We start from the raw sequence: 26,145 nt of genomic DNA on the forward strand, positions 1-26,145 counted from the left end.
ACCCTGATGCAGTTTGGGATTCTTGTGTTTTGGTATGGATAGATGTCTGCCTATTATACATTACAACCCTCTTCAACTGTCGGGGGTCTCTGGCAATCAACAGACGAGGTCGGCCTGTAAGCTTTTGTGCTGTACGTGTCCCTTCATGTTTTCACTTCGCTATCACATCGGGAACAGTGGATATAGGGACATTTAGGAGTGTGGAAATCTCGCGTACAAACGTATGACACAAATGACATCCAATCATCTGACCACAATCGAAGTCCGGGAGTTCCGCGGAGCGCCCCATTCTGCTCTCTCACGATGTCTTATGACTACTGAGGTCGCTGATATGGAATACCTGGCCGTAGGGGGCAGCACAATGCACCTAATATGAAAAAGTATGTTTCTGGGGTTGTCGGGATACTTTTGATCACATAGTGTACCAGCATGGTTCAAATAGCTCTGAGCACTATGGGACTTAACTACTGAGGTCATCAGTCCCCTAGAACTTAGAACTACTTAAACCTAACTAACCTAAGGACATCACACACATCCATGCCCGAGGCAGGATTCGAACCTGCGACCGTAGCGGTCACGCGGTTCCAAACTCAAGCGCTTAGAACCGCACGGCCACAACGGCCGGCAGTGTACCAGCATGATTTGTGATACCCTTTCTATCGTTGACTCAGTCTAAATTGAAGAATGAAGACGTTATTATAGAGGGCGGCCTGAAAGTGACGACAGGGTTATGACTGTGAATTCGTTTTGTTTATCTTTAGTTTCTATTGATACTTCACAGATTTGCGGACGAAGGATGGGACAATTTTCCGCTGTCGTAGTCTGAAACGAAAGGAAGGAGAAAAGAGTAAATAAAAAAGTTATTCACATTTACAACTCCTTCGTGACTTTTGACCCACCCTATATCAACCACACAAAATCTTCATACAACTTATGACCAATATGTCATTGTATAAAGTAAAATATTACGGAAGGTTGAACATACCATCTTCATATTCTATTTTATAGAATCATATAATGTAAGATCATGTTCAACGAGATTTAACATACGACCTTGAAATTTTATATTATACTACTGTATTACCTAAAATGGCCGTAGCTTGTTTGCAAATTTTGTATGTTTCATAAAATGCTATGTTCAGTCATCCTGTTGGTAAAATAATGTCTTCATTGGTTTTCTTGGTCCTTTTAATGTCATGATTGAGTCAACGAAAGGAAGATTATCATAGGTCAAGTTGGTACGTGAGATTTAATTTCTAAGACTACTCATTGGACCTGTGTAATAACTTTGGTTACTGTTCTTTGTTACGATACTGCAGTGCTTGCGTTGGTACGAAGAACAGGCACTGCAGTGAGTACAGCCGTTATGAAATACATGAAAGGTGTTCGCAGTTGCGAATACGAAGAGCCCTCAGTTGTATAAGGGAATGACGACAGTGAAAATTTGTACCGCACGGGCATTCGAACCCAGGTTTCCCGTTTTACGCGAGCGGTCGCCTAACAGCTTTGGCTCCCCTGCTGTGCCTGTCTTGTTAAGAAGAACGATACATTGTTCCTTCGGATATGCATGCATAGATGCATGTACTGCAATATCGTATTTATCCGCCGATACCAGGCAGCAACTTTTTTTCACTGTCTTTATTCCCTTATACAGATGATGGTACTTCGTTTTTCGAAACTGCGAATACATTTCCTTTTATGTATTTCATATACTACTTGTGGTTCCAACCTAGGTACCAACATAGCCGCGGGATTTCGTTCTTCGGACGATACCACGTGTTAGATGCTCATTTTTACATTTACAAACATTTAAAGCAACTTGTCAATCTTTGTACTACTGTGAAATCGCATAAACATCTGACTGAATATTTCTGCACTTTTCTTTACAGATTTAACTTCATCACGGAAAAGCATCATCTGGAAAAAGTCAGAGGTTACTATCAATATTATTAGCCGAATCATAAACATAATAGACAGCAATGATCCCAGCACACTTCCCTGGGGCACGCCTGAAGCCGCTTCTACATTTGTCCGTGACTCTCTATCGAAGAAGAAACACTATGTCTTTCCTACCAAGAAATCCGCAATACGGTCACAATTTTCATTTGATATCCCATGTGATTGTACTTTCACTCATTAACGTAAGTACGGTAAGGAGTCAAACACTTTTCGGAAATCAAGAAATACTGCATCTACTTGCCTGCCTTGGTCAATGGTTTAAAAGGATGCTGTGTGAGACAATCGCGAGTGTGGTTTTGCGTGACCGTTGTCTCTGAAACTCATTCTGGTTGACTTGTAGAAGGTCATTCTGTTTGAGTTATTTATTACGTCTGAGGTCTACAACAGATGGACGGCGGATTTGTTGATCGCATGTCTAATTTTATATGTACTTTGTATCCTACGGCAGCCAACATACAGTGGCGTGTCGAGTACAGAGGTAGATACAACAGCACATCACGCATGGCGGGCGTAGCAGCACTTTGTTGTCACAATTTATACTTAAGAAGATGTGAAAGAACAAAATCAAGATTCCTGGACAAAAAACCATCTATGTAGTGCTTCGCGCCCTCCACCCCGTCAGATACGGAGTTTCCGCATCGATTGTTTTAACAAATACAGGGTGTTTCAAAAATGACCGGTATATTTGAAACGGCAATAAAAACTAAACGAGCAGCGATAGAAATACACCGTTTGTTGCAATATGCTTGGGACAACAGTACATTTTCAGGCAGACAAACTTTCGAAATTACAGTAGTTACAATTTTCAACAACAGATGGCGCTGCGGTCTGGGAAACTCTATAGTACGATATTTTCCACATATCCACCATGCGTAGCAATAATATGGCGTAGTCTCTGAATGAAATTACCCGAAACCTTTGACAACGTGTCTGGCGGAATGGCTTCACATGCAGATGAGATGTACTGCTTCAGCTGTTCAATTGCTCCTGGATTCTGGCGGTACACCTGGTCTTTCAAGTGTCCCCACAGAAAGAAGTCACAGGGGTTCATGTCTGGCGAATAGGGAGGCCAATCCACGTCGCCTCCTGTATGTTTCGGATAGCCCAAAGCAATCACACGATCATCGAAATATTCATTCAGGAAATTAAAGACGTCGGCCGTGCGATGTGGCCGGGCACCATCTTGCATAAACCACGAGGTGTTCGCAGTGTCGTCTAAGGCAGTTTGTACCGCCACAAATTCACGAAGAATGTCCAGATAGCGTGATGCAGTAATCGTTTCGGATCTGAAAAATGGGCCAATCATTCCTTTGGAAGAAATGGCGGCCCAGACCAGTACTTTTTGAGGATGCAGGGACGATGGGACTGCAACATGGGGCTTTTCGGTTCCCCATATGCGCCAGTTCTGTTTATTGACGAAGCCGTCCAGGTAAAAATAAGCTTCGTCAGTAAACCAAATGCTGCCCACATGCATATCGCCGTCATCAATCCTGTGCACTATATCGTTAGCGAATGTCTCTCGTGCAGCAATGGTAGCGGCGCTGAGGGGTTGCCGCGTTTGAATTTTGTATGGATAGAGGTGTAAACTCTGGCGCATGTGACGATACGTGGACGTTGGCGTCATTTGGACCGCAGCTGCAACAAGGCGAACGGAAACCCGAGGACGCTGTTGGATCACCTGCTGCACTAGCTGCGCGTTGCCCTCTGTGGTTGCCGTACGCGGTCGCCCTACCTTTCCAGCACGTTCATCCGTCACGTTCCCAGTCCGTTGAAATTTTTCAAACAGATCCTTTATTGTATCGCTTTTCGGTCCTTTGGTTACATTAAACCTCCGTTGAAAACTTCGTCTTGTTGCAACAACACTGTTCTAGGCGGTGGAATTCCAACACCAGAAAAATCCTCTGTTCTAAGGAATAAACCATGTTGTCTACAGCACACTTGCACGTTGTGAACAGCACACGCTTACAGCAGAAAGACGACGTACAGAATGGCGCACCCACAGACTGCGTTGTCTTCTATATCTTTCACATCAGTTGCAGCGCCATCTGTTGTTGAAAATTGTAACTACTGTAATTTCGAAAGTTTGTCCGCCTGAAAATGTACTGTTGTCCCAAGCATATTGCAACAAACGGTGTATTTCTATCGCTGCTCGTTTAGTTTTTATTGCCGTTTCAAATATACCGGTCATTTTTTAAACACCCTGTAGCTTCCGTATATCTCGTGGAAAAACGTCTTAGAGACCTCGTAGCTTGACCACTTTACCTAGCTCCGTGGTGTATCTCGTACTTGAGGCCGCAATCCATTACGGTGGATGTCGACTTCCGACTTACCCGACTGCCGCAGACTGCCGTGCCAAACCGCTGAGGATGTGCCGTTGCGCCGGTACGCTGCGTCGTGACCTGCGGTCTTGTTATTAATCGCGACTCTCCGGGAAACAACCCTGCAACAGTTCACTGGGCATTTTATTGCCTGACATTGCTCTGTGGCCAAAGCGTTCGTGAAACAGGTCCCGGCAATCCAAAGCAGTAGTTTATTACCTCGTGCTCAAAATCGTGTACTAACTTCCTAGACTAACCAGTTTCCGCTGCATGAGGTGTTTTATTGCGGCAGGTATTTTGGATCTTTAACGTCATGCACATTAGATATAGGCTCCCAGGTAGATGCCATTTGACTTCCGGAAGGCGTTCGGTACAGTTCCGCACTGTCGCCTGATAAACAACGTAAGAGCCTACGGAATATCAGACCAGCTGTGTGGCTGGATTGAAGAGTTTTTAGCAAACAGAACGCAGAGTGTTGTTTTCAACGAAGACACGTCTACAGAAGTTAAAGTAACCTCTGGCGTGCCAAAGAGGAATGTTATGGGACCATTGCTTTTCAAAATATATATAAATGACCTAGTAGATAGTGTCGGAAGTTCCATGGGACTTTTTGTGGATGATGCTGTAGTATACAGAGAAGTTGCAGCATTAGAAAATTGCGGCGAAATGCAGGAAGATCTGTAGCGGATAGCCACTTGGTGCAGGGAGTGGCAGCTGACCCTTAACATAGACAAATGTAACAGTATTGCGAATACATAGAAAGAAGGATCCTCTATTGTATGATTATATGATAGCTGGACAAACACTGGTAGCAGTTACTTCTGTAAAATATCTGGGAGTATGCGTACGGAAGGATTTGAAGTGGAATGATCATATAAAATTAATTGTTGGTAAGGCGGGTGCCAGGTTGAGATTCATTTGGAGAGTACTTAGAAAATGTAGTCCATCAACAAAGGAGGTGGCTTAAAAACACTCGTTCGACCTATACTTGAGTATTCAAATGGCTCTGCGCACTATGGGACTCAAAAATGGTTCAAATGGCTCTGAGCACTATGGGACTCAACATCTTAGGTCATAAGTCCCCTAGAACTTAGAACTAATTAAACCTAACTAACCTAAGGACATCACACACACCTATGCCCGAGGCAGGATTCGAACCTGCGACCGTAGCAGCCCCGCGGTTCCGGACTGCAGCGCCAGAACCGCTAGACCACCGCGGCCGGCTATGGGACTCAACTGCTGTGGTCATCAGTCCCCTAGAACTTAGAACTACGTAAACCTAACTAACCTAAGGACATCACACACATCCATGCCCGAGGCAGGATTCGAACCTGCGACCGTAGCAGTCGCACGGTTATACTTGAGTACTGCACATCAGTGTGGGATCCGTACCGGGTCGGGTTGACAGGGGAGATAGAAAAGATTCAAAGAAGAGCGGGGCGCTTCGTCACAGGGTTATTTGGTAAGCGTGATAGCGTTACGGAGATGTTAAGCAAACTCAATTGGCAGAGTCTGCAAGAGCGGCGCACTGCATCGGGATGTAGCTTGCTGTCCAGGTTTCGAGAGGGTGCGTTTCTGGATGAGGTATCGAGTATATTGCTTCCCACTACTTATACCTCCAGAGGAGATCACGAATGTAAAATTAGAGAGGTTCGAGCGCGCACAGAGGCTTTCCGGCAGTCGTTCTTCCCGCGAACCATACGCGACTGGAACAGGAAAGTGCCCTCCGCCCCACACCGTTTGGTGAGTTGCGGAGTATGAATGTAGATGCTTCCAGCATGTGCTTATCTTCCACACACATATCCTTCAACAATTGATAAAATTAGTCTTTCTTCTCGGGTATACTTTTGATAGATATCATACGTTTCCCGCAAATTGGATAACATCTGTGCATCTTCAAATTTTCACGGCGCAATGAATGATCCGTTACATTTCGGTGTGCAACCGCTTGAAAACTATTTCTTCATCTCGATTTCAAACACATATCTTAAGGACGTTTTCGAGTGGGCTGGCAGACTGACGATAAGGCGCTCGCCAAAAGAATCTCTAGAAATTCCCTTGGCTCAGAATTTAATTAATATAGTTAGGGGTTACACCCTGGACGAATAACTGAACAAGGTGTCAAGGACGTCACTAGAGTGCAGCAACTAGCGACACAAAGATATCCCAGAATGAGTCGACCAGCTAATCAGAGATTCAATTTATGCGCAGCTTTACCGCCAAACAACGGCTCTGGATATTTTCTGTGGTCGCATCAACAATAGCGCTGGCCGTGGGCTTAAAAGGCCGGAGCGAGCATAGTTCACTCGGAAAGTGGCCGAAAGACTGATACGTGAAATGAAGAAACAGGGTTTCTGAGGTGGCACGCCCGAAATCTAGCGGATGGATGACATCTCTTCGTTTACTTCCTGATCTCAACCAAGTATAAAATTGTGTCCACAATTAAATTGAAGCCGCGCGGGATTAGCCGAGCGGTCTCAGGCGCTGCAGTCATGGACTGTGCGGCTGGTCCCCGCGGAGGTTCGAGTCCTCCCTCGGGCGTGGGTGTATGTGTTTGTCCTTAGAATAATTTAGGTTAAGTAGTGTGTAAGCTTAGGGACTGATGACCTTAGCAATTAAGTCTCATAAGATTTCACACACATTTGAACATTTTTTGAGTTAAATTCAATTATAGCTTGTTTATTAAATAAATTCAAGGTAGAAGTTACTCTGATGGCGGGAGAACCGACAGTCGATTGACAAATTTTAAGGGAATTTCTACAATCGAGGGAGAAAGACTCGCCGGCCGATGTGGCCGAGCGGTTCTAGTCGCTCAGTCTGGAACTGCGCGACCGCTACGGTCGCAGGTTCGAATTCTGCCTCGGGCATTGATGTGTGTGATGTCCTTAGGTTAGTTAGGTTTAAGTAGTTCTAAGTTCTAGGGTACTGATGACTTCAGATGTTAAGTCCTATAGTGCTCAGAGCCATTTGAACCATTTGAGAAAGATTCTTGGTCGAACGCTGGAGGGTAAAGAAGTATTCGCGAGGTAATCTCATAATGCAATGTATCGGCAGTACAGCTACTTTTAGAATCAATAAATGTTTCATGAGTAATTTTTTGGCTTCAGTGGCAACTGATCTTAGGCGGTTGTATAGAATATGGCATAATCTAAGTAATAATATTTATATGGTGTGGGTAGCGTCTTCGCTTTACTCGTAAACGGTCCGATTATACCCAACACTTGGAACAAAATTTGGTCTTAGTAGACATAGTGGATAAAGATTTCTTTTATAATTGTGGTTCCCAAAACCATTACTGTCGAACAATTGGACTCCATTTGTTCCACTGACATTGAGAAGTGTTTGAATTTACGCGTGTCGCGTATTTTCTACCCTAGAACAGAAGTGAACGAGTTAAGACAGAGCTGCAAAACGAAATATTGTAGTTTAGCGCAATTGGCACAGGTCTGGATTGGCCACCATATTCTCCGGATCTGAACAAATGCGAGTCAATTTCGTGGGGATACATTAAAGACAAGGTGTAAACCAGTAACCCCCAAACCATTGCTGAGCTGAAAACAACGATTCTGAAGGTCATCGACAGTATCGATTTTCCGAAACTTCAGCGAGTCATGCAGAATTTCGCTATTCGTCGGCGCCACATCTTCGCCAATGATGGCAGGCATATCCCAACATGTCATCACCTAAATCCGAATATCTACAGTGACATTTATATGTTGAATAAAGTGTGTGCACGCCGTAGTTCGTAACTAATTCACGTCTTTTTTCGTATACACAACTGGCCATTAAAATTGCTACACCACGAAGATGACGTGCTACAGACGCGAAATTTAACCGGCAGCAAGAAAATACTGTGATATGCAAATGTTTAGCTTTTCAGAGCATTCACACAAGGCTGGCGCCGGTGGCGACACCTACAACGTGATGACACGAGGAAAATGTCCAAGCGATTTGTCATACACAAACAGCAGTTGACCGGCGTTGCCTGGTGAAACGTTGTTGTGATGCCTCGTGTAAGGAGGAGAAATGCGTACCATCACATTTCCGAATTTGATAGGGGTCGGATTGTAGCCTATGGCGATTGCGGTTTATCGTATCGCGACGTTGCTGCTCGCGTTAATAGAGATCCAATGTCTGTTAGCAGAATATGAAATCGGTGGGTTCAGGAGGGTAATGCGGTACGCCGTGCTGGATCCCAACGGCCTCGTATCACTAGCAGTCGAGATGACAGGCATCTTATCCGCGTGGCTGTAACGGATCACGTCTCGATCCCTGAGTCAACAAATGGGGACGTTTGGGAGACAACAGCCATATGCACGAACATTTCGACGACGTTTGCAGCAGCATGGACTATCAGCTCGGAGACCGTGGCTGCGGTTACCCTTGACACTGCATCACAGACAGGAGCGCCTGCGATTGTGTACTCAACGACGAACCTGGGTGCACGAATGGCAAAACGTCATTTTTTTCGGATGAATCCAGGTTCTGTTTACAGCATCATGATGGTCGCATCCGTGTTTGGCGACATTGCGGTGAAGGCACATTGGAAGCGAGTACTCGTCATGGCCATACTGGCGTATCACCCGGCGTGGATGGTATGGGGTGCCACTGGTTACAAGTCTCGGGCGCCTCTTGCTCGCATTGACGGTACTTTGAACAGTGGACGTTACATTTCAGATGTGTCACGACCCATGGCTCTACCCTTCATTCGATCCCTGCGAAACCTTTCTGGATACAGAAAATGTTCGACTGCTGCCCTGGCCAGCACATTCTCCAGATCTCTCACCAACTGAAAACGTCTGGTGAATGGTGGCCGAGCAACTGGCTCGTCACAATACGCCAGTCACTACTCTTGATGAACTGTGGTATCGCGTTGAAGCTGCATGGGCAGCTGTACCTGTACACGCCATCCAAGCTCTGTTTGACTCAATGCCCAGGCGTATCAAGGCGGTTATTACGACCAGAGGTGGTTGTTCTGGGTACTGATTTCTCAGGATCTGTGCACCCAAACTGCGTGAAAATGTAATCACATGTCAGTTCTAGTTGTTCTGGGTACTGATTTCTCAGGATCTGTGCACCCAAATTGCGTGAAAATGTAATCACGTGTCAGTTCTATTATAATATATTTGTCCAATGAATACCCGTTTATCATCTGCATTTCTTCTTGATGTAGCAATTGTAATGGCCAGTAGTGTAGTTCAATGCACCCTCAGGCACGAGCAGCAGGCGAGCGCAGACGGGGTACTCACCTCGTCGGTGAGGTCGCCCAGGTGCTTGACGTCCTCTGTCTCGACGCGCTCCTCCCGCTCCTCGCGGCTCTTGACGGTGTGCTCCCGCACCTCCCGGACCAGCCCGTCCGGGCCCTCCGTGGCGGCCCACTCTTCACCCTGCGGAGGGTCATCGCCCGACGTCCGGTGCTGCAACATAACACACAAATCCCTGAATGAGATTTTCACTCTGCAGCGGAGTGTGCGCAGATATGAAACTTCCTGGCAGATTAAAACTGTGTGCCCGACCGAGACTCGAACTCGGGACCTTTGCCTTTCGCGGGCAAGTGCTCTACCAAGCACTTGCCCGCGAAAGGCAATGGTCCCGAGTTCGAGTCTCGGTCGGGCACACAGTTTTAATCTGCCAGGAAGTTTCACACAAATCCCTGTTCTGCATTCTGTCACAGCAACGTGATATACAGTAAAAACCACTTCCTAAATCAGAAACAGTATTGACATCCCAAAATAATATTTATGTTATATTTCGTTGTGAACCGGCTTCCGACTTTCTGGCCCATCCCCAGACAACAGAAAGATAGTTCATAGAACTTCAACGACAGTTTATGGCTCAACATCTGTCACCTTCTATGATTATATTTATATACGAACAACACAACCTTACTGAAATACTCAAAAAAGCTATGAACAAATAAACTTTATTGTACATTATTTGTTATAATGTAAACGCCGAAACAGTACACATGTATACAATATAACAGTACACAAGTATACAAAAAAGTACTGGCACAGACTAGTTCATTGTTGTTGTTGTGGTCTTCAGTCCTGATACTGGTTTGATGCAGCTCTCCATGCTACTCTCTCCTGTGCAAGCTTCTTCATCTCCCAGTACCTACTGCAGCCTACATCCTTCTGAATCTGCTTACTGTATTCATCTCTAGCATAACTTTCAATAAACAATAAATTACATTTAAGAGAAAAAAATAATTTGAAAAGCAGTCGTCCGAAAATATGAGCAGTCACTAATTTTCTTATGAACTACAACAGTACGAAAACCTAACAATTTTGGTGATGCTGCTGCATACATGGAACTCGTAGCTGCAGGGACAGGCAGTTGCCTAAATAAGCGGAAAGACTCATTCTTGAAACATCCTGCAGATTAAAACTGTGTGCCGGACCAACACTTTACCTACTAAACTCCACAGAAACTCTCCTGAGAGCCAGAGAAATTCAAAGGTCCTGAGTTCGAGCCTCAGTTCGGCAAACAGTTTTAATTTGATGGAATGTTTCATATCAACACATACTCCGCTGCAGAGTAAAAACTTCAATTTTAACCTCTCTCTTGTTCGACTATACTATTGCCAAAAAATTACTGCAAATCTTAACAACCGTAAAGTACCTAGGAGTAACACTCTGGAGGTACCTAGGAAGGAACGACCACAGAAAACTAGTCCTAATTAAAGCACATCTCAGACTAAGAGCTATTCACTGGAAGAATCAAAAGCAAATATTATTTATCCACGAAAGAAGGTGATTTTAAAATACTTCGTCAGTCGATTCTACGGTATTAACTCTTTGTGTGGGACACTTAAGTGGTAGGATTATTAGATTAGATAAGAAGATTTGAGTAAGAGTGGTGTGTTCCGTCACTGAGTCGTTCAGTCAACTTGAGATTGTTGCATTTAATTCCAATGGCGGACGCTGCAAGGTGGGCTTCTTACATCAGGGAGATGTCTACAGTTCCAGAGCTTTCGCTGAGGCTACACATCACTTCCTCCCACATACATCTCATGAAGTGGCCACGACGGGAATATCAGTGAAAGTAGAATCAATATGGAGGACTATCAACAATCGCTCTTCCGGCGATAGCTTCGCGGATTGAACAGGAAAGGAAGTAAATGACAGTATTACCCTAAAAGTCAAGTTGCGTCCAAGAAATTTGACGGGTTTCTGCACCAGACGAAGTCACTACGTACCGTATCATGAGAAGAAGCAATACTTTGCGAGTACTCTGCAGATGTAGTAAAGGAGACTGATCTATTGACCGCCTGGTATTGTGTTGTTGTTGTGGTCTTCAGTCCTGAGACTGGTTTGATGCAGCTCTCCATGCTACTCTATCCTGTGCAAGCTTCTTCATCTCCCAGTACCTACTGCAACCTACATCCTTCTGAATCTGCTTAGTGTATTGATCTCTTGGTCTCCCTCTACGATTTTTACCCTCCACGCTGCCCTCCAATGCTAAATTTGTGATCCCTTGATGCCTCAAAACATGTCCTACCAACCGATCCCTTCTTCTAGTCAAGTTGTGCCACAAACTTCTCTTCTCCCCAATCCTATTCAATACCTCCTCATTAGTTACGTGATCTACCCACCTTATCTTCAGCATTCTTCTGTAGCACCACATTTCGAAAGCTTCTATTCTCTTCTTGTCCAAATTGGTTATCGTCCATGTTTCACTTCCATACATGGCTACACTCCATACAAATACTTTCAGAAACGACTTCCTGACACTTAAATCTATACTCGATGTTAACAAATTTCTCTTCTTCAGAAACGCTTTCCTTGCCATTGCCAGTCTACATTTTATATCCTCTCTACTTCGACCATCATCAGTTATTTTACTCCCTAAATAGCAAAACTCCTTTACTACTTTAAGTGTCTCATTTCCTAATCTAATCCCCTCAGCATCACCCGATTTAATTTGACTACATTCCATTATCCTCGTTTTGCTTTTGTTGATGTTCATCTTATATCCTCCTTTCAAGACACTGTCCATTCCGTTCAACTGCTCTTCCAAGCCCTTTGCTGTCTCTGACAGAATTACAATGTCATCGGCGAACCTCAAAGTTTTTACTTCTTCTCCATGAATTTTAATACCTACTCCGAATTTTTCTTTTGTTTCCTTTACTGCTTGCTCAATATACAGATTGAATAACATCGGGGAGAGGCTACAACCCTGTCTCACTCCTTTCCCAACCACTGCTTCCCTTTCATGCCCCTCGACTCTTATAACTGCCATCTGGTTTCTGTACAAATCGTAAATAGCCTTTCGCTCCCTGTATTTGACCCCTGCCACCTTCAGAATTTGAAAGAGAGTATTCCAGTTAACGTTGTCAAAAGCTTTCTCTAAGTCTACAAATGCTAGAAACGTAGGTTTGCCTGGTATTAGCTCTTAGTAATTTAACAACGTGGAGGGAGCCTCTCAGGAAGCAAGTAAATCAAAAAGAAGAACGTTAGTCCATAGATAAATCAGTCTCACTTCATAAATTCACAAAAGTTTTACTTCCAAGCGTGAGAACCTTTCAGCCAGCATCCAACAATTGACGTTGCCATCTTAAGTAAGTTTATTAACTATATTGCAATCTTTTGGTGTTAACTACGGCTTTACACATTCTTGAAAAACCTGTGTATATGTTAGAAGGCTAACAGATTTGCAATCATAACTGAACATAAAGATCTGTACATGCAATATTTCAGTAAGTTGTTAAATTTTGTTGTATTTTAATTTTGTATTGGGAAATAAATGTACCTGATGTAACTGCACGAGTTGTGTTATCTTTGTTAATCTAAAATTTCACAGATAACATTTAAAAGTTAATCTGTCGTGAAGCCAAAGTACAACTGTATCGCAAATCAGTATGGAGATTGTTACGCACCAGTTGTCAGAAATGTGTGATCTATCTATCTAACACAACATTTTTCGGAACAACATAACCCCATTATCAATTCCTATAAAACAAGTGAACACTATCACTACTTCGCATTACTACCCAGAAAAGCCTCTTGGACACATCTGTCTTCTTATTTAACACGTTGTCATATTCCTCTCTTAATGCGCAAAATGTCTATCTCCTCCAAATATGGCAGCAACCAACCTTATCTTTGGGTGCCCCAAACAATATGGATGTTCTAGAATCCTTTAACAAGTACTTGCGAAGCTTGGTCACGCGTTGTCAGCTTGGGTTACGGCTGTGTTAGTAACACACGATCGTAGACTTTGCCATGCGATGTACAGCTTCACTGCTGTCACAAGTTAAAAGTTATACACACGAAATGAAAGTTAGTAGATAACAGTTAGTTTAGTGTATCGACGCATGGTGCATATTTGAATGCAAATTCAGCGGAAATTATCTGTTTATTCGGAATATTCCTGCTCTAAATATCTTTTCATGCTGGATACAGGAGCGATACACAGTCTCTTGATTCCAGGGGTTTCATTATTAAGAACAGCGGGGGCAAACCATTAGGCAACAGTCAAGTGAAGTTGCAGCCTTGGGCAGTAGTTGTTGTGGAGTAGCGGAGAGATGGTGGTGTGTCATGGCGGAATGAGCAGCTTGGATAGCAGACGTGCCACACAGAGATTTCTATTTGTGATGTTGCATGACGTGTAACTAAGGAAGAAGGACGATTTTTAAGATGATTGTATAAAGAGACAGCACTTCAGAAAAGGTAACTTATTTTGAGTTTGTAATCAGCAATCGTGAGTTCAGTAATTATCGCTATGTAAGGATTTCTTTGTGTCCAATTATGTCTATATTCGGTTAATGAGGAGAACTACACTCCTGGAAATTGAAATAAGAACACCGTGAATTCATTGTCCCAGGAAGGGGAAACTTTATTGACACATTCTTGGGGTCAGATACATCACATGATCACACTGACAGAACCACAGGCACATAGACACAGGCAACAGAGCATGCACAATGTCGGCACTAGTACAGTGTATATCCACCTTTCGCAGCAATGCAGGCTGCTATTCTCCCATGGAGACGATCGTAGAGATGCTGGATGTAGTCCTGTGGAACGGCTTGCCATGCCATTTCCACCTGGCGCCTCAGTTGGACCAGCGTTCGTGCTGGACGTGCAGACCGCGTGAGACGACGCTTCATCCAGTCCCAAACATGCTCAATGGGGGACAGATCCGGAGATCTTGCTGGCCAGGGTAGTTGACTTACACCTTCTAGAGCACGTTGGGTGGCACGGGATACATGCGGACGTGCATTGTCCTGTTGGAACAGCAAGTTCCCTTGCCGGTCTAGGAATGGTAGAACGATGGGTTCGATGACGGTTTGGATGTACCGTGCACTATTCAGTGTCCCCTCGACGATCACCAGTGGTGTACGGCCAGTGTAAGAGATCGCTCCCCACACCATGATGCCGGGTGTTGGCCCTGTGTGCCTCGGTCGTATGCAGTCCTGATTGTGGCGCTCACCTGCACGGCGCCAAACACGCATACGACCATCATTGGCACCAAGGCAGAAGCGACTCTCATCGCTGAAGACGACACGTCTCCATTCGTCCCTCCATTCACGCCTGTCGCGACACCACTGGAGGCGGGCTGCACGATGTTGGGGCGTGAGCGGAAGACGGCCTAACGGTGTGCGGGACCGTAGCCCAGCTTCATGGAGACGGTTGCGAATGGTCCTCGCCGATACCCCAGGAGCAACAGTGTCCCTAATTTGCTGGGAAGTGGCGGTGCGGTCCCCTACGGCACTGCGTAGGATCCTAAGGTCTTGGCGTGCATCCGTGCGTCGCTGCGGTCCGGTCCCAGGTCGACGGGCACGTGCACCTTCCGCCGACCACTGGCGACAACATCGATGTACTGTGGAGACCTCACGCCCCACGTGTTGAGCAATTCGGCGGTACGTCCACCCGGCCTCCCGCATGCCCACTATACGCCCTCGCTCAAAGTCCGTCAACTGCACATACGGTTCACGTCCACGCTGTCGCGGCATGCTTCCAGTGTTAAAGACTGCGATGGAGCTCCGTATGCCACGGCAAACTGGCTGACACTGACGGCGGCGGTGCACAAATGCTGCGCAACTAGCGCCATTCGACGGCCAACACCGCGGTTCCTGGTGTGTCCGCTGTGCCGTGCGTGTGATCATTGCTTGTACAGCCCTCTCGCAGTGTCCGGAGCAAGTATGGTGGGTCTGACACACCGGTGTCAATGTGTTCTTTTTTCCATTTCCAGGAGTGTATTAGTCATGTGTTTAGTATTCTAATTAGCCCTCCCAAATTTTGATAAGTTAAATAATATTGTATTAGGAGTTCAAGAAAATAAATTTTTGTAACAGGAATATTTTGTAGAAGCGGACATTATCGAGTATGACAATGCGGAGAGAGAAAGTGCTGATCGTTCCTATTACTTGGAATTCGCTCTTGTGTCGTTAAAATAATTGCAAAGTACCCCCGTTTGCCATTTATAGGTATTTCACAAAGCATATCCCTACAGTTCAAAGAAATATGTTTGGTAAAACTTGCGTTGTCACGTCTTGGCTTTTGCGTGCACAACAATTAATTGTATTGAGAAGAGAATCAAAAAGTATGTCCGAGAATGAAATTTCTCTGCGGCGGAGTGTGCGCTGATATGAAACTTCCTGGCAGATTAAAACTGTGCGCCGGACCGAGACTCGAACTCGGGACCTTTGCCTTTCGCGGGCAAGTGCTCTACCAACTGAGCTACCCAAGCACAGTCCCGCGCACGGTTTCAACCTGCCAGGAAGTTTCATAAAACAATTTGCTAAAACATCAGCTTTAAACAAAAAATAATAAGAATGCAAATTGATGAGCAGTGTTTTATTTCAGATCACCTTTTGCAGTGCAGCTAGGGAAGTGTCAAGTTATCTGTTGCAAGTTAAGGATTTGCTTAGGACCTAAATGAACGTTTCTGACAGAATATGAGGAACAGATTTCGATTAGTGAAATTTCATGTAAATTCATCAGACGCATGTTGTAATAAGACACACCTAATTAGTAACCGTTATTCACTCTGAGTACCATTGTGAATTGTTCTTTTATCTAGTCTCATTTTGTAGACAGATAGGTGCATTTCTGATTAATTAAAATCACATTTCTAAAAAGTAATTTGCATAAATAAGTACATGTTCAGACGTAGGATAGCTGCACTGATTTTAGACCTGAATCTGTAATCGGAATTAAAAAAAAACAGTTTTCAGATTTTTACTGAGAAATTCAACTGCACACAATTTCAGCACATAATTCCCAATTACATACAGATAAACAGATAACTTTCGAGGTATCCGCATCTAAGATCTACATATCACTGACAATGGATTGGAAAAAAGTGTTCTGTAACATTTGATTTTAAAATTATTTTCTGTGTACAACATGTGTGTGTGTGTGTGTGTGTGTGTGCAAACAAACAAACATTCTAACACTAATTTTCTATCAATGACTATATTTCATGTAAGTATGAACTGGCTGTATAGTGTAAGCTAAAGGCTAGTAAATTCAATATAAAACCTTTTTCTGCGTTATGCAAGCTCTGATGCTTCCTAACGAATGCTACTTATTCTTAAGGTGCTTTGCTACCACACATGAATTATACTGCCTTAAACCGTAGTTTGAACCTTAAACCTTACTCTTTAACCCTTAGTTTTGCGTTGCTTCCTGTCACGTAGTTAGTATTACAATCTTGACATTTTATTTCATAACTCCATATTTCCCCATCCACTTTAGCGATGCTCTTGTGAAAAGCACCTACGAAACATCTCAGTCGATGCAAAAGTTGTATTAGAGGTGCAAATTTGTCTGTTGGATTTACTATGACTTGACAAACATTCAAAGAATTTACTGTCGGCAGCTGCATCATTGGTGGCTTTAATGTACACCTACCAAGATAGTACAACGTGTGAGAAGTAAGACAGTTGAGTTCGGCTAATAAACTTAGCATTGCGGGAGCGTTGTGCGCCACCATGAAATTCTTATATGTGCGACAATGTATGTTTCCTGTTTGCTTGCTTTGTGACAGTGCCTAATGGCATATTGATTTTAAGGCATATAATACTGCAAGGCAATATGGATACCTTATACCACTTGTCCGAGGAGGAGTGGCCAATATTCAGGGATGTGACACAATCAAAGATCTGCTTCGAATCAAAGAAGTCTAGTTAACATGGACTCCAAAGTGCATACTTTAGGAGCTATAAGCACTTTATCTTCTTTGATACTGTGAAACAAATCTCTTCTACTGTTGGCTCTTTGCTTTACATGTTTTGGGAGGAGGTAGTCTGACCCAAAATAAGAAGAAAAAAAACTACAATAAACATGGGTTAGGTTAGGTTAATCAAGAGTAAATCGAGCAAACGTATAGTTGTGACGACCACGGCGGACAGAGCCATCACACCGACGTCATCTCAGACGCCGTCGCAATCTGTTCCACCGCGCGACCGTGGCGCGGGGCGCGGACGGCGGAATGAGCGCGCCGCGGACGGAGGGTATTTAAATCGGCCGCCGCCGCGACCGAATCCAGTTCCCTCTGAGCAGCCATAGCGTACGGATCTCCGTGCCGGCACGTTCACAGGAGCTCAGTACGTCAATTCACATGATGATGGCGACATGTATGATCGCCGAAATATTGTGCCCGTTGGACACTGTAGACCGGCAGTACACCCGTGGATATTTTGATTATCAAATACGCCGGGAGAAACTCAAGAATCACAAGTGCTCAAAGTTCGTAAGGCATGCACTTTGGAGCCCATGTTTACTGGATACTTTTTTTTCTTGTTCCGGTCCACACCAACATCTTTTAAAATACGGAAAGCGAAGATCATACAGTAGAAGAGATTTATTTCACAGCCTTGAAAACGAAGAAGTGCTTATAGCGCTAAAGTATGCATTTTAGATGACATGTTTACTAGACATTTTTGCTTCGAATGATTGTTCCTGTAACGTCCCTGAATACTGACCATTCCTCCTGGGTCGCACGTACAATCACTTCCACAAGAAAGTGCACACCGTTATCTGTATGAAATAAAAGGCACTACTATAAATATATGTTTACATAAAAATACATATTATTACTATTTGCAAAATTACCTAATAGTTAATCCAGTCACCGCCATTATCGATTGTAGCTTGGCACATTAGCCGTCACTCCGGTAAATCATCCACATTTCCCACATCTAAATATCATTTGACCCACTTTGCAACGAATGTCTTTGACTTTCTAAGAATTTTAGCAGCAGCTCGATATGAAATCTTTGATGCCTTTGGATTATTTACAAGGGGGACTGCCTCGTGACGCTTCAGATTTTTTGCACTCATTTTAAACTGTTACCGTCAAAACAAAACATTTTACTCTCACACTGTTTTTCGATACACTATGGAAAAGTGCATTGCGTACAGATTCCAAACCACAATCAGAGATGACGTTGCGGATGTTATATTTGAAATTATGATGTTTGTGTTAGCAAGCGTAGTACTGCGAAGCAATGATTTGTGTTTCCTTGTTTTATAGAACTTTAAAATGAGATAATGTAGCCCCAAAACATGTTGTGTTTAATAGATCATACATTTTTGGCAACTGTAGCATAATAATCTCCTTACTGATTTTATGTTAACCTTCAAACTTGTCATATTACAACATAAACTAGAGCATGTTAAGTAAATAAATGAGGGTGTAACGGCTCAAGTGCAAATATTTTTGTATGTGGTATCTTAATGTATACACATGAGTGTGTTAGTTGGTCTTTCTCTATGTCAGACTGACTTCCCAGAAACAAGTCACAAACTTGAGGACCTGATGTTTTCTGAATCTTCGTAGCTGTACCAGGTTGACTACGCCTGTCAGTATAGACAAACGGTTGTGCATCCAGGCATCCACACTTCAACACCTCACCTACTGCCCAGGGCTGAATAAGCATTAATGGCGTGCTCTTGCCACAACCAGTTGGAGGTACTAACAAACCTAAAAACATACGACTGGTAATAGCGATAATTATTATTCTGCGAATTACGTAAATACAGATGTAATGCTGTTCAGTAAACCGTCCTCGGTCACCAGTAGAAATATCTGCACTTATAACCTGTAAATGGGCGATAACCTAAAGCCGTCGGCACACGGACCGCGCATCCGAGCGTTGAGCGAGCCGAGTTTCTGACGTCATAGCGTGGAATAGCACGTTAGGGAGTCTTTCCGAACGTGCAGAGCAATATCTGGCATGTCAGATATTCTGAGCGTGCGTCTGAGCGTTGACCACTGAGATGGCACAACGCCATCTACGTCACAAGCATGTCGTCTCCCTTCAGTACAGAGTTGTGAGGCACCATATCGGCATTCATTTCAAGCCTATATGTATATATGCCGTTTCTGAGCACCAGCAAATTGAGAATCACTGCAAAACCCGTTGTTAACTGTGCGATTCGGTCCAATAAAGTAACGAGAACATCATATTCGTGGCAAAAGAATTACTGTAACTTGTGTATCATGAGAGTATGCTATTTGAAGGCAGCGACACACTGAAGATCCACACTAAACGCATTGTTCTTGGTACAATTTGTTATAATTAAATTTCAATTAGTAACATATCTACGCTTAAGGTCTTCAGCAAGGGGTAATATACTATGATTTGATGCGAGGGGGCGCGATGTTGGTTTAGCGTAATGAGTAGCATAAGTAACCGTTTTACATTTGTTTGGTGGGGCGCTGGTTCGCGCCTTAACACTTCCAAATTTTTTTCCTAACATTCGCGTTTTTATTGTGTTCTGATACTTTATTATTAGTTTAATATAAGTATATACTATTATATTTGATGTTATGTAAATATACGTTCACCTTTTTCTGAGGGGTGATTTTGTTCGATTGGCATAATCTACAGGACAGGTTGTGCTATTTGATAAAGATATTTTGGTCCTTTTTCTTTGTTGTTGTTGTGGTCTTCAGTCCTGAGACTGGTTTGATGCAGCTCTCCATGCTACTCTATCCTGTGCAAGCGTCTTCATCTCCCAGTACCTACTGCAACCTACATCCTTTTTTAACGCTTCGTAATTCACATGTTGCAAAGATTCTGCTACTGGGTAGGAACAGTGATCAAGTAAGACTGACCTTGGAGTTTTACTAAAAAGTGGGAATGATGAAATGTTTATCTTATGCGGAGAAGTATTCCAAGTTTGTAACGCACTGTTTGTAATGAAACTTTTATAAGCATGTGTCCTTATTGATTGGACGTGGTACTTTCCTTTTCGTAGACGATGGCGGAGATGTGCGTTTTAATAGAGCTAACGCGGGAATTTTACGCGCGCCCATTGAGTAAACAGTGTGATTTACTAACTAGAAACGTCCCTCAACTGCCGCTGGAGTGCGTTGCGATCGCGTATACCACGTTGGGGCCCACGTACCGTATGCACGACTCGCATCGTTCCTGAGCGTTCAGCAGCACGTTGAACTAGGCACGTTCAACGTTGACGTTCGACAGCACGGTCCGTGTGCCGACGGCTTAAGGAGGAGGGCGGTAAACAAATGACCGAACGCGCCAGGTCAGGTGAATGAAGTTCAAGAGCCCCTGGGCTTGTGTGCGGGTGTCGGGAGCAGCGGGCTCGTGGGACAGGGGAACCTTGCCCCGCTGCTTCCGGCGCCTGCGACATGGGAACTGGGCTGCGCCTTTGTGCCTTGCGCCGCCGGCCGTGTTGGTGCTTTCACAGCGGCTGCCGCGAGCCACACAATTAGCGGACGCGCGCCTGTACCCGGGGCATGAATGGAAATTTAACGCCTCGTGCATCATAACTCGGCAGCAAATGCTTCTGCCGGCGAGATACACTCCTGGAAATTGAAATAAGAACACCGTGAATTCATTGCCCCAGGAAGGGGAAACTTTATTGACACATTCCTGGGGTCAGATACATCACATGATCACACTGACAGAACCACAGGCACATAGACACAGGCAACAGAGCATGCACAATGTCGGCACTAGTACAGTGTATATCCACCTTCCGCAGCAATGCAGGCTGCTATTCTCCCGTGGAGACGATCGTAGAGATGCTGGATGTAGTCGTGTGGAACGGCTTGCCATGCCATTTCCGCCTGGCGCCTCAGTTGGACCAGCGTTCGTGCTGGACGTGCAGACCGCGTGAGACGACGCTTCATCCAGTCCCAAACATGCTCAATGGGGGACAGATCCGGAGATCTTTCTGGCCAGGGTAGTTGACTTACACCTTCTAGAGCACGTTGGGTGGCACGGGATACATGCGGACGTGCATTGTCCTGTTGGAACAGCAAGTTCCCTTGCCGGTCTAGGAATGGTAGAACGATGGGTTCGATGACGGTTTGGATGTACCGTGCACTATTCAGTGTCCCCTCGACGATCACCAGTGGTGTACGGCCAGTGTAGGAGATCGCTCCCCACACCATGATGCCGGGTGTTGGCCCTGTGTGCCTCGGTCGTATGCAGTCCTGATTGTGGCGCTCACCTGCACGGCGCCAAACACGCATACGACCATCATTGGCACCAAGGCAGAAGCGACTCTCATCGCTGAAGACGACACGTCTCCATTCGTCCCTCCATTCACGCCTGTCGCGACACCACTGGAGGCGGGCTGCACGATGTTGGGGCGTGAGCGGAAGACGGCCTAACGGTGTGCGGGACCGTAGCCCAGCTTCATGGAGACGGTTGCGAATGGTCCTCGCCGATACCCCAGGAGCAACAGTGTCCCTAATTTGCTGGGAAGTGGCGGTGCGGTCCCCTACGGCACTGCGTAGGATCCTACGGTCTTGGCGTGCATCCGTGCGTCGCTGCGGTCCGGTCCCAGGTCGACGGGCACGTGCACCTTCCGCCGACCACTGGCGACAACATCGATGTACTGTGGAGACCTCACGCCCCACGTGTTGAGCAATTCGGCGGTACGTCCACCCGGCCTCCCGCATGCCCACTATACGCCCTCGCTCAAAGTCCGTCAACTGCACATACGGTTCACGTCCACGCTGTCGCGGCATGCTACCAGTGTTAAAGACTGCGATGGAGCTCCGTATGCCACGGCAAACTGGCTGACACTGACGGCGGCGGTGCACAAATGCTGCGCAGCTAGCGCCATTCGACGGCCAACACCGCGGTTCCTGGTGTGTCCGCTGTGCCGTGCGTGTGATCATTGCTTGTACAGCCCTCTCGCAGTGTCCGGAGCAAGTATGGTGGGTCTGACACACCGGTCTCAATGTGTTCTTTTTTCCATTTCCAGGAGTGTAGAAAGCTTAGCGCGCCGCGTTGGGCTTGCTCCCCCACTCGCACTCTTGGGGCCGTCTTCACCGTGACCGTGCATCGCTGGGAAACATCCCGTTACCAGTGTTGAAAATTGTTTTCCAGCATTCCGTGAATATCTACTACCAAGATTAGAATGCTCATATGTCCACGTATCCGTCAGTACCAGCCACTGCAACTATCTACTTTATTCATCGCTAACGATTTATTTTATTCGTTGCTCACGATTATTCTGTGCGATCACATTTACTATTTTCTTCTGTGTTGTATACAATCATTTGTGTAATCAGTTGCTGTTTAAGCGTCTAACATCGGTGCAACCTTGGGTAAGCATTGAAACATCGGTGAAACCTTGTGTATTCTTTTATTGCATAGTTCAACACAACTCGCTTTTAATTTGTTATCGACACATCACAAGCACTACGCAGTACACTTATTTTTAGTTCTTTGCTACGCTACGGTCGCAGGTTCGAATCCTGCCTCAGGCATGGATGTGTATGATGTCCTTAGGTTAGTTAGGTTTAAGTAGTTCTAAGTTCTAGGGGACTGATGACCTAAGATGTTAAGTCCCATAGTGCTCAGAGCCATTTTTTGTTTTTAGTTCTTATATACAGGGTGATTCGGATGCCCCTAACTATGTCGTTTTATGCAACCCGCGTTATATCTGTCGTCCAGAAACATCGCACGAGAATTTCATATTCTTTCGCTCGCTACGAACAAACTATTAGTCCTACAGAAAAATAAATAAGGCCTTTTTGTAGAGAATGTGATGTAGCTAAATTTTTGAATGTGATTCGGTGGAGGCCACGGTTTTCTAGTTATCCAAGAAACACGACTAAAGTGGATTTCAGTCGCACCTCCAAACTCATCCCTCAAGCACTCCGTCTTCACGCCACAAGTGGCCCATCGGGACCATCCGACCACCGTGTCATCCTCAGTTGAGGATGCGGATAGGAGGGGCATGTGGTCAGCACACCGCTCTCCCGGTCGTTATGATGGTATTCTTGACCGAAACCGCTACTATTCGGTCGAGTAGCTCCTCAGTTGGTATCACGAGGCTGAGTGCACCCCGAAATATGGCAACAGCGCATGGCGGCCGGGATGGTCACCCATCCAAGTGCCGACCACACCCGACAGCGCTTAACTTCGATGATCTCACGGGAACCGTTGCATCCACTGCGGCAAGGCCGTGGCCACACTTATCCCTCAGCAGTCAGTATTTCTAGCACGTTGCTCGTGGCACTCCCCCATACCACTGTACAAAAATTTTCGACAACACGAACTATTCCATACATTCCATCTTTTTTGGTCTCTGATGACTGGACTACTACACAACCAGCATAGTCGGCTGTTTCGTTAACATTATTAATTTAAACGCGCCCGTGAAAGTAATGAAAGAAATTCGTCTTTTATAAACGTCACGGTAAAACTGATTACCTTGAAATTTCGATCCAAGCTTAACAATTACAAGTACAGTATTTTCGTAGGGAGAATGCCTGGCGAATACAATGATGTACTTGTTTCTCTTATGTGTTAAAATTCGCAAAACTGTGAGGTAAAATTTACACAAACAACAATTTAACAGTTTGCAAGTGCTCTGTTAAGCTCTTGGCGTAATATAGCCAGTCAGTAAAGATCGAAAACGATCGAATGTGGGAAATATTGCGTCCAGTCGCAAATTTTTGCACAGTGATAGGAGGAAGTGCTATGAACAGCATACTAGAAATCCTGACCTGTGGGAGCTGAGTGTGGGAGTGGGAATGCATTTGAAGGTCACTTTTGTTCGTTTTTGTTAAATAGGTCGAAAACTACGGCCTCTAGCGAAAATGTATCTCATTACAAAATTTAGCTACATTAAATTTCCTAAAAAAAGGCACTTTTCATTTTTTTATAGGGTTGATTGTTTGCTCGTAGCAAGCGAGACAACATGAAAATGTCGCACATGGTTTTGAAGGCCGGGTATATGATTGTGTGTTGCATAAAACGACAGTATATAGCGTCCCCAGTGAACTAATAAGAAAAGACTTAAAAAACAGTATTTATGAAGAAGAGACATTTAAAAATTGAATAATATACATTTTTCTCATGTACCCGTATTATAATAATTTCTCTGTGTAAGTTTCGAGGGCAAAGAAATGTAACAAAATGATCTAAAGAGACGACAAGAGAAGCTCTTTTGTTAATTTTTTAGTCGTCTTCACGTCTTATCTTGTCTTGGTTGCGTGTAGACGGACATCTTGCGAGTGCTGGCAAATGTAAGCATATTTCTACTAATTGAGTAGATAATATATTGATTTAATATTATTGTTCACTTTTAATTTGTAAGAGGTGATCCCGATTTCATGTCCGCCTTCCTTGCTTAACCTGCATTCGAGTAATTTACAGTGCAACAATCGTAGCGGCCGATGCAGCCAAAGACGCCATTACGTGGCGATATTAACTTATAAAAATTCATTTTTCTCCACAGCCGCCCGACGTTGCAGAAAATACGTAGCTTTAAGATTCTTATTTTCAGTACAACAGCCGAGACCCAGAGCCAGGACTCCGACTGCAATGCAATGGTTAACGGAGTTAAAAAAAAAAAAAAACTCTCGCGCGTGTGTGGGCCGCAATTGCAATTAATAACTAAAGATTTTTTTGCTTTAAAGTGAACTCACTAGCCGAGGAAATTAATATGAAAAGTTTATTCCATTTTTCAACTTATATGTTCATGTTTTAAGATTCAGCGAGTCTAACGTTCATTAACGTAAGAAATAATTTTCACTGAAGATCAATATTGTTAAAAAAAGAGAACTTCACAAAAACATTTAATTTTAAATCAAAACTGAATGAAATACCATTTTGATTAAGGCCCACCGCGTAAGTCGGCAACAATCACCGCTACCAATAAATTTCTGTAGAAAACAATAAATTAAATTACGACGGCCGACGGACGCGAGAAGTAGAAGTGGCGTGAAACATCCTGTACGTTCAAAGACAACACATTGTCGAAACTGCTTTTATTCTGTAGTCACGATAATTTTGTACGATTACAGTTTCACAAGATAAATTACTTCGAACAGCAACAAACACGCCGCCGCTAACTGTATGTAACGTATCCTTTGTGAACACCGTTACATTCCTTATAAAAATTTCAATTGAAATTATCTCTGGCCTTAGACAGCTTTCGGTACATATAACCACTTGAACGTCACTGCATTCTATTAGCGCCTGGAGCTCTGTTTCTTTCCAAAACCAGCTAGAACAATTTACAAATAAAATATTGATTATTGCTGTGTCTGCCCGCTCCCTGTGTTCGTCTGCGCCCTTTGTGAATGAAGCCGTTTCTGCACTTTCCCGACACCATTTGACCTAAGAAACCACCCAGTCCATTCCAAAAAGTTCCCACGACTTGCGTACGCGCCTCGTCAGTATAGTGGACCCTTGACCTATAACAACGCATATTGAGAAACCACTCCAGTTGCTGAGTAGAGTTTTATTTAATCCCTTACCGGGTTGGACCTTGATATTAGGCCATTTTCAAGTCGTTCTGGAAACGGTCATGAATATGGTGGATATATACACATTGTATGTAATAGAAAATGAAAAAAAAGGTTTTCCGTCTGTGTAAGTTCAGACAGAGTATGGAACTTACATTATGCTGTAGAG

The 26,145-nt window shown here is 44.4% G+C and overlaps 1 protein-coding gene and 1 non-coding gene across 2 annotated transcripts in view; both read right to left on the reverse strand.

The window, feature by feature from the left end:
- LOC126235277 (serine/arginine repetitive matrix protein 1) overlaps positions 1-26,145 on the reverse strand; it is a 971,178-nt gene that overhangs the window by 677,908 nt on the left and 267,125 nt on the right. The window contains exon 3 of the mRNA XM_049944347.1: positions 9,527-9,694. Coding sequence (XP_049800304.1) covers positions 9,527-9,694 — 168 coding nt within the window. The remainder of the gene's footprint in view (positions 1-9,526; positions 9,695-26,145) is intronic.
- Positions 15,900-15,974, reverse strand: Trnas-cga (transfer RNA serine (anticodon CGA)). The gene has a single exon. It is a non-coding gene; the product is annotated as a tRNA-Ser (tRNA).

Source organism: Schistocerca nitens, chromosome 1 (genome assembly GCF_023898315.1).
Source record: "Schistocerca nitens isolate TAMUIC-IGC-003100 chromosome 1, iqSchNite1.1, whole genome shotgun sequence".
NCBI lineage: Eukaryota > Metazoa > Arthropoda > Insecta > Orthoptera > Acrididae > Schistocerca > Schistocerca nitens.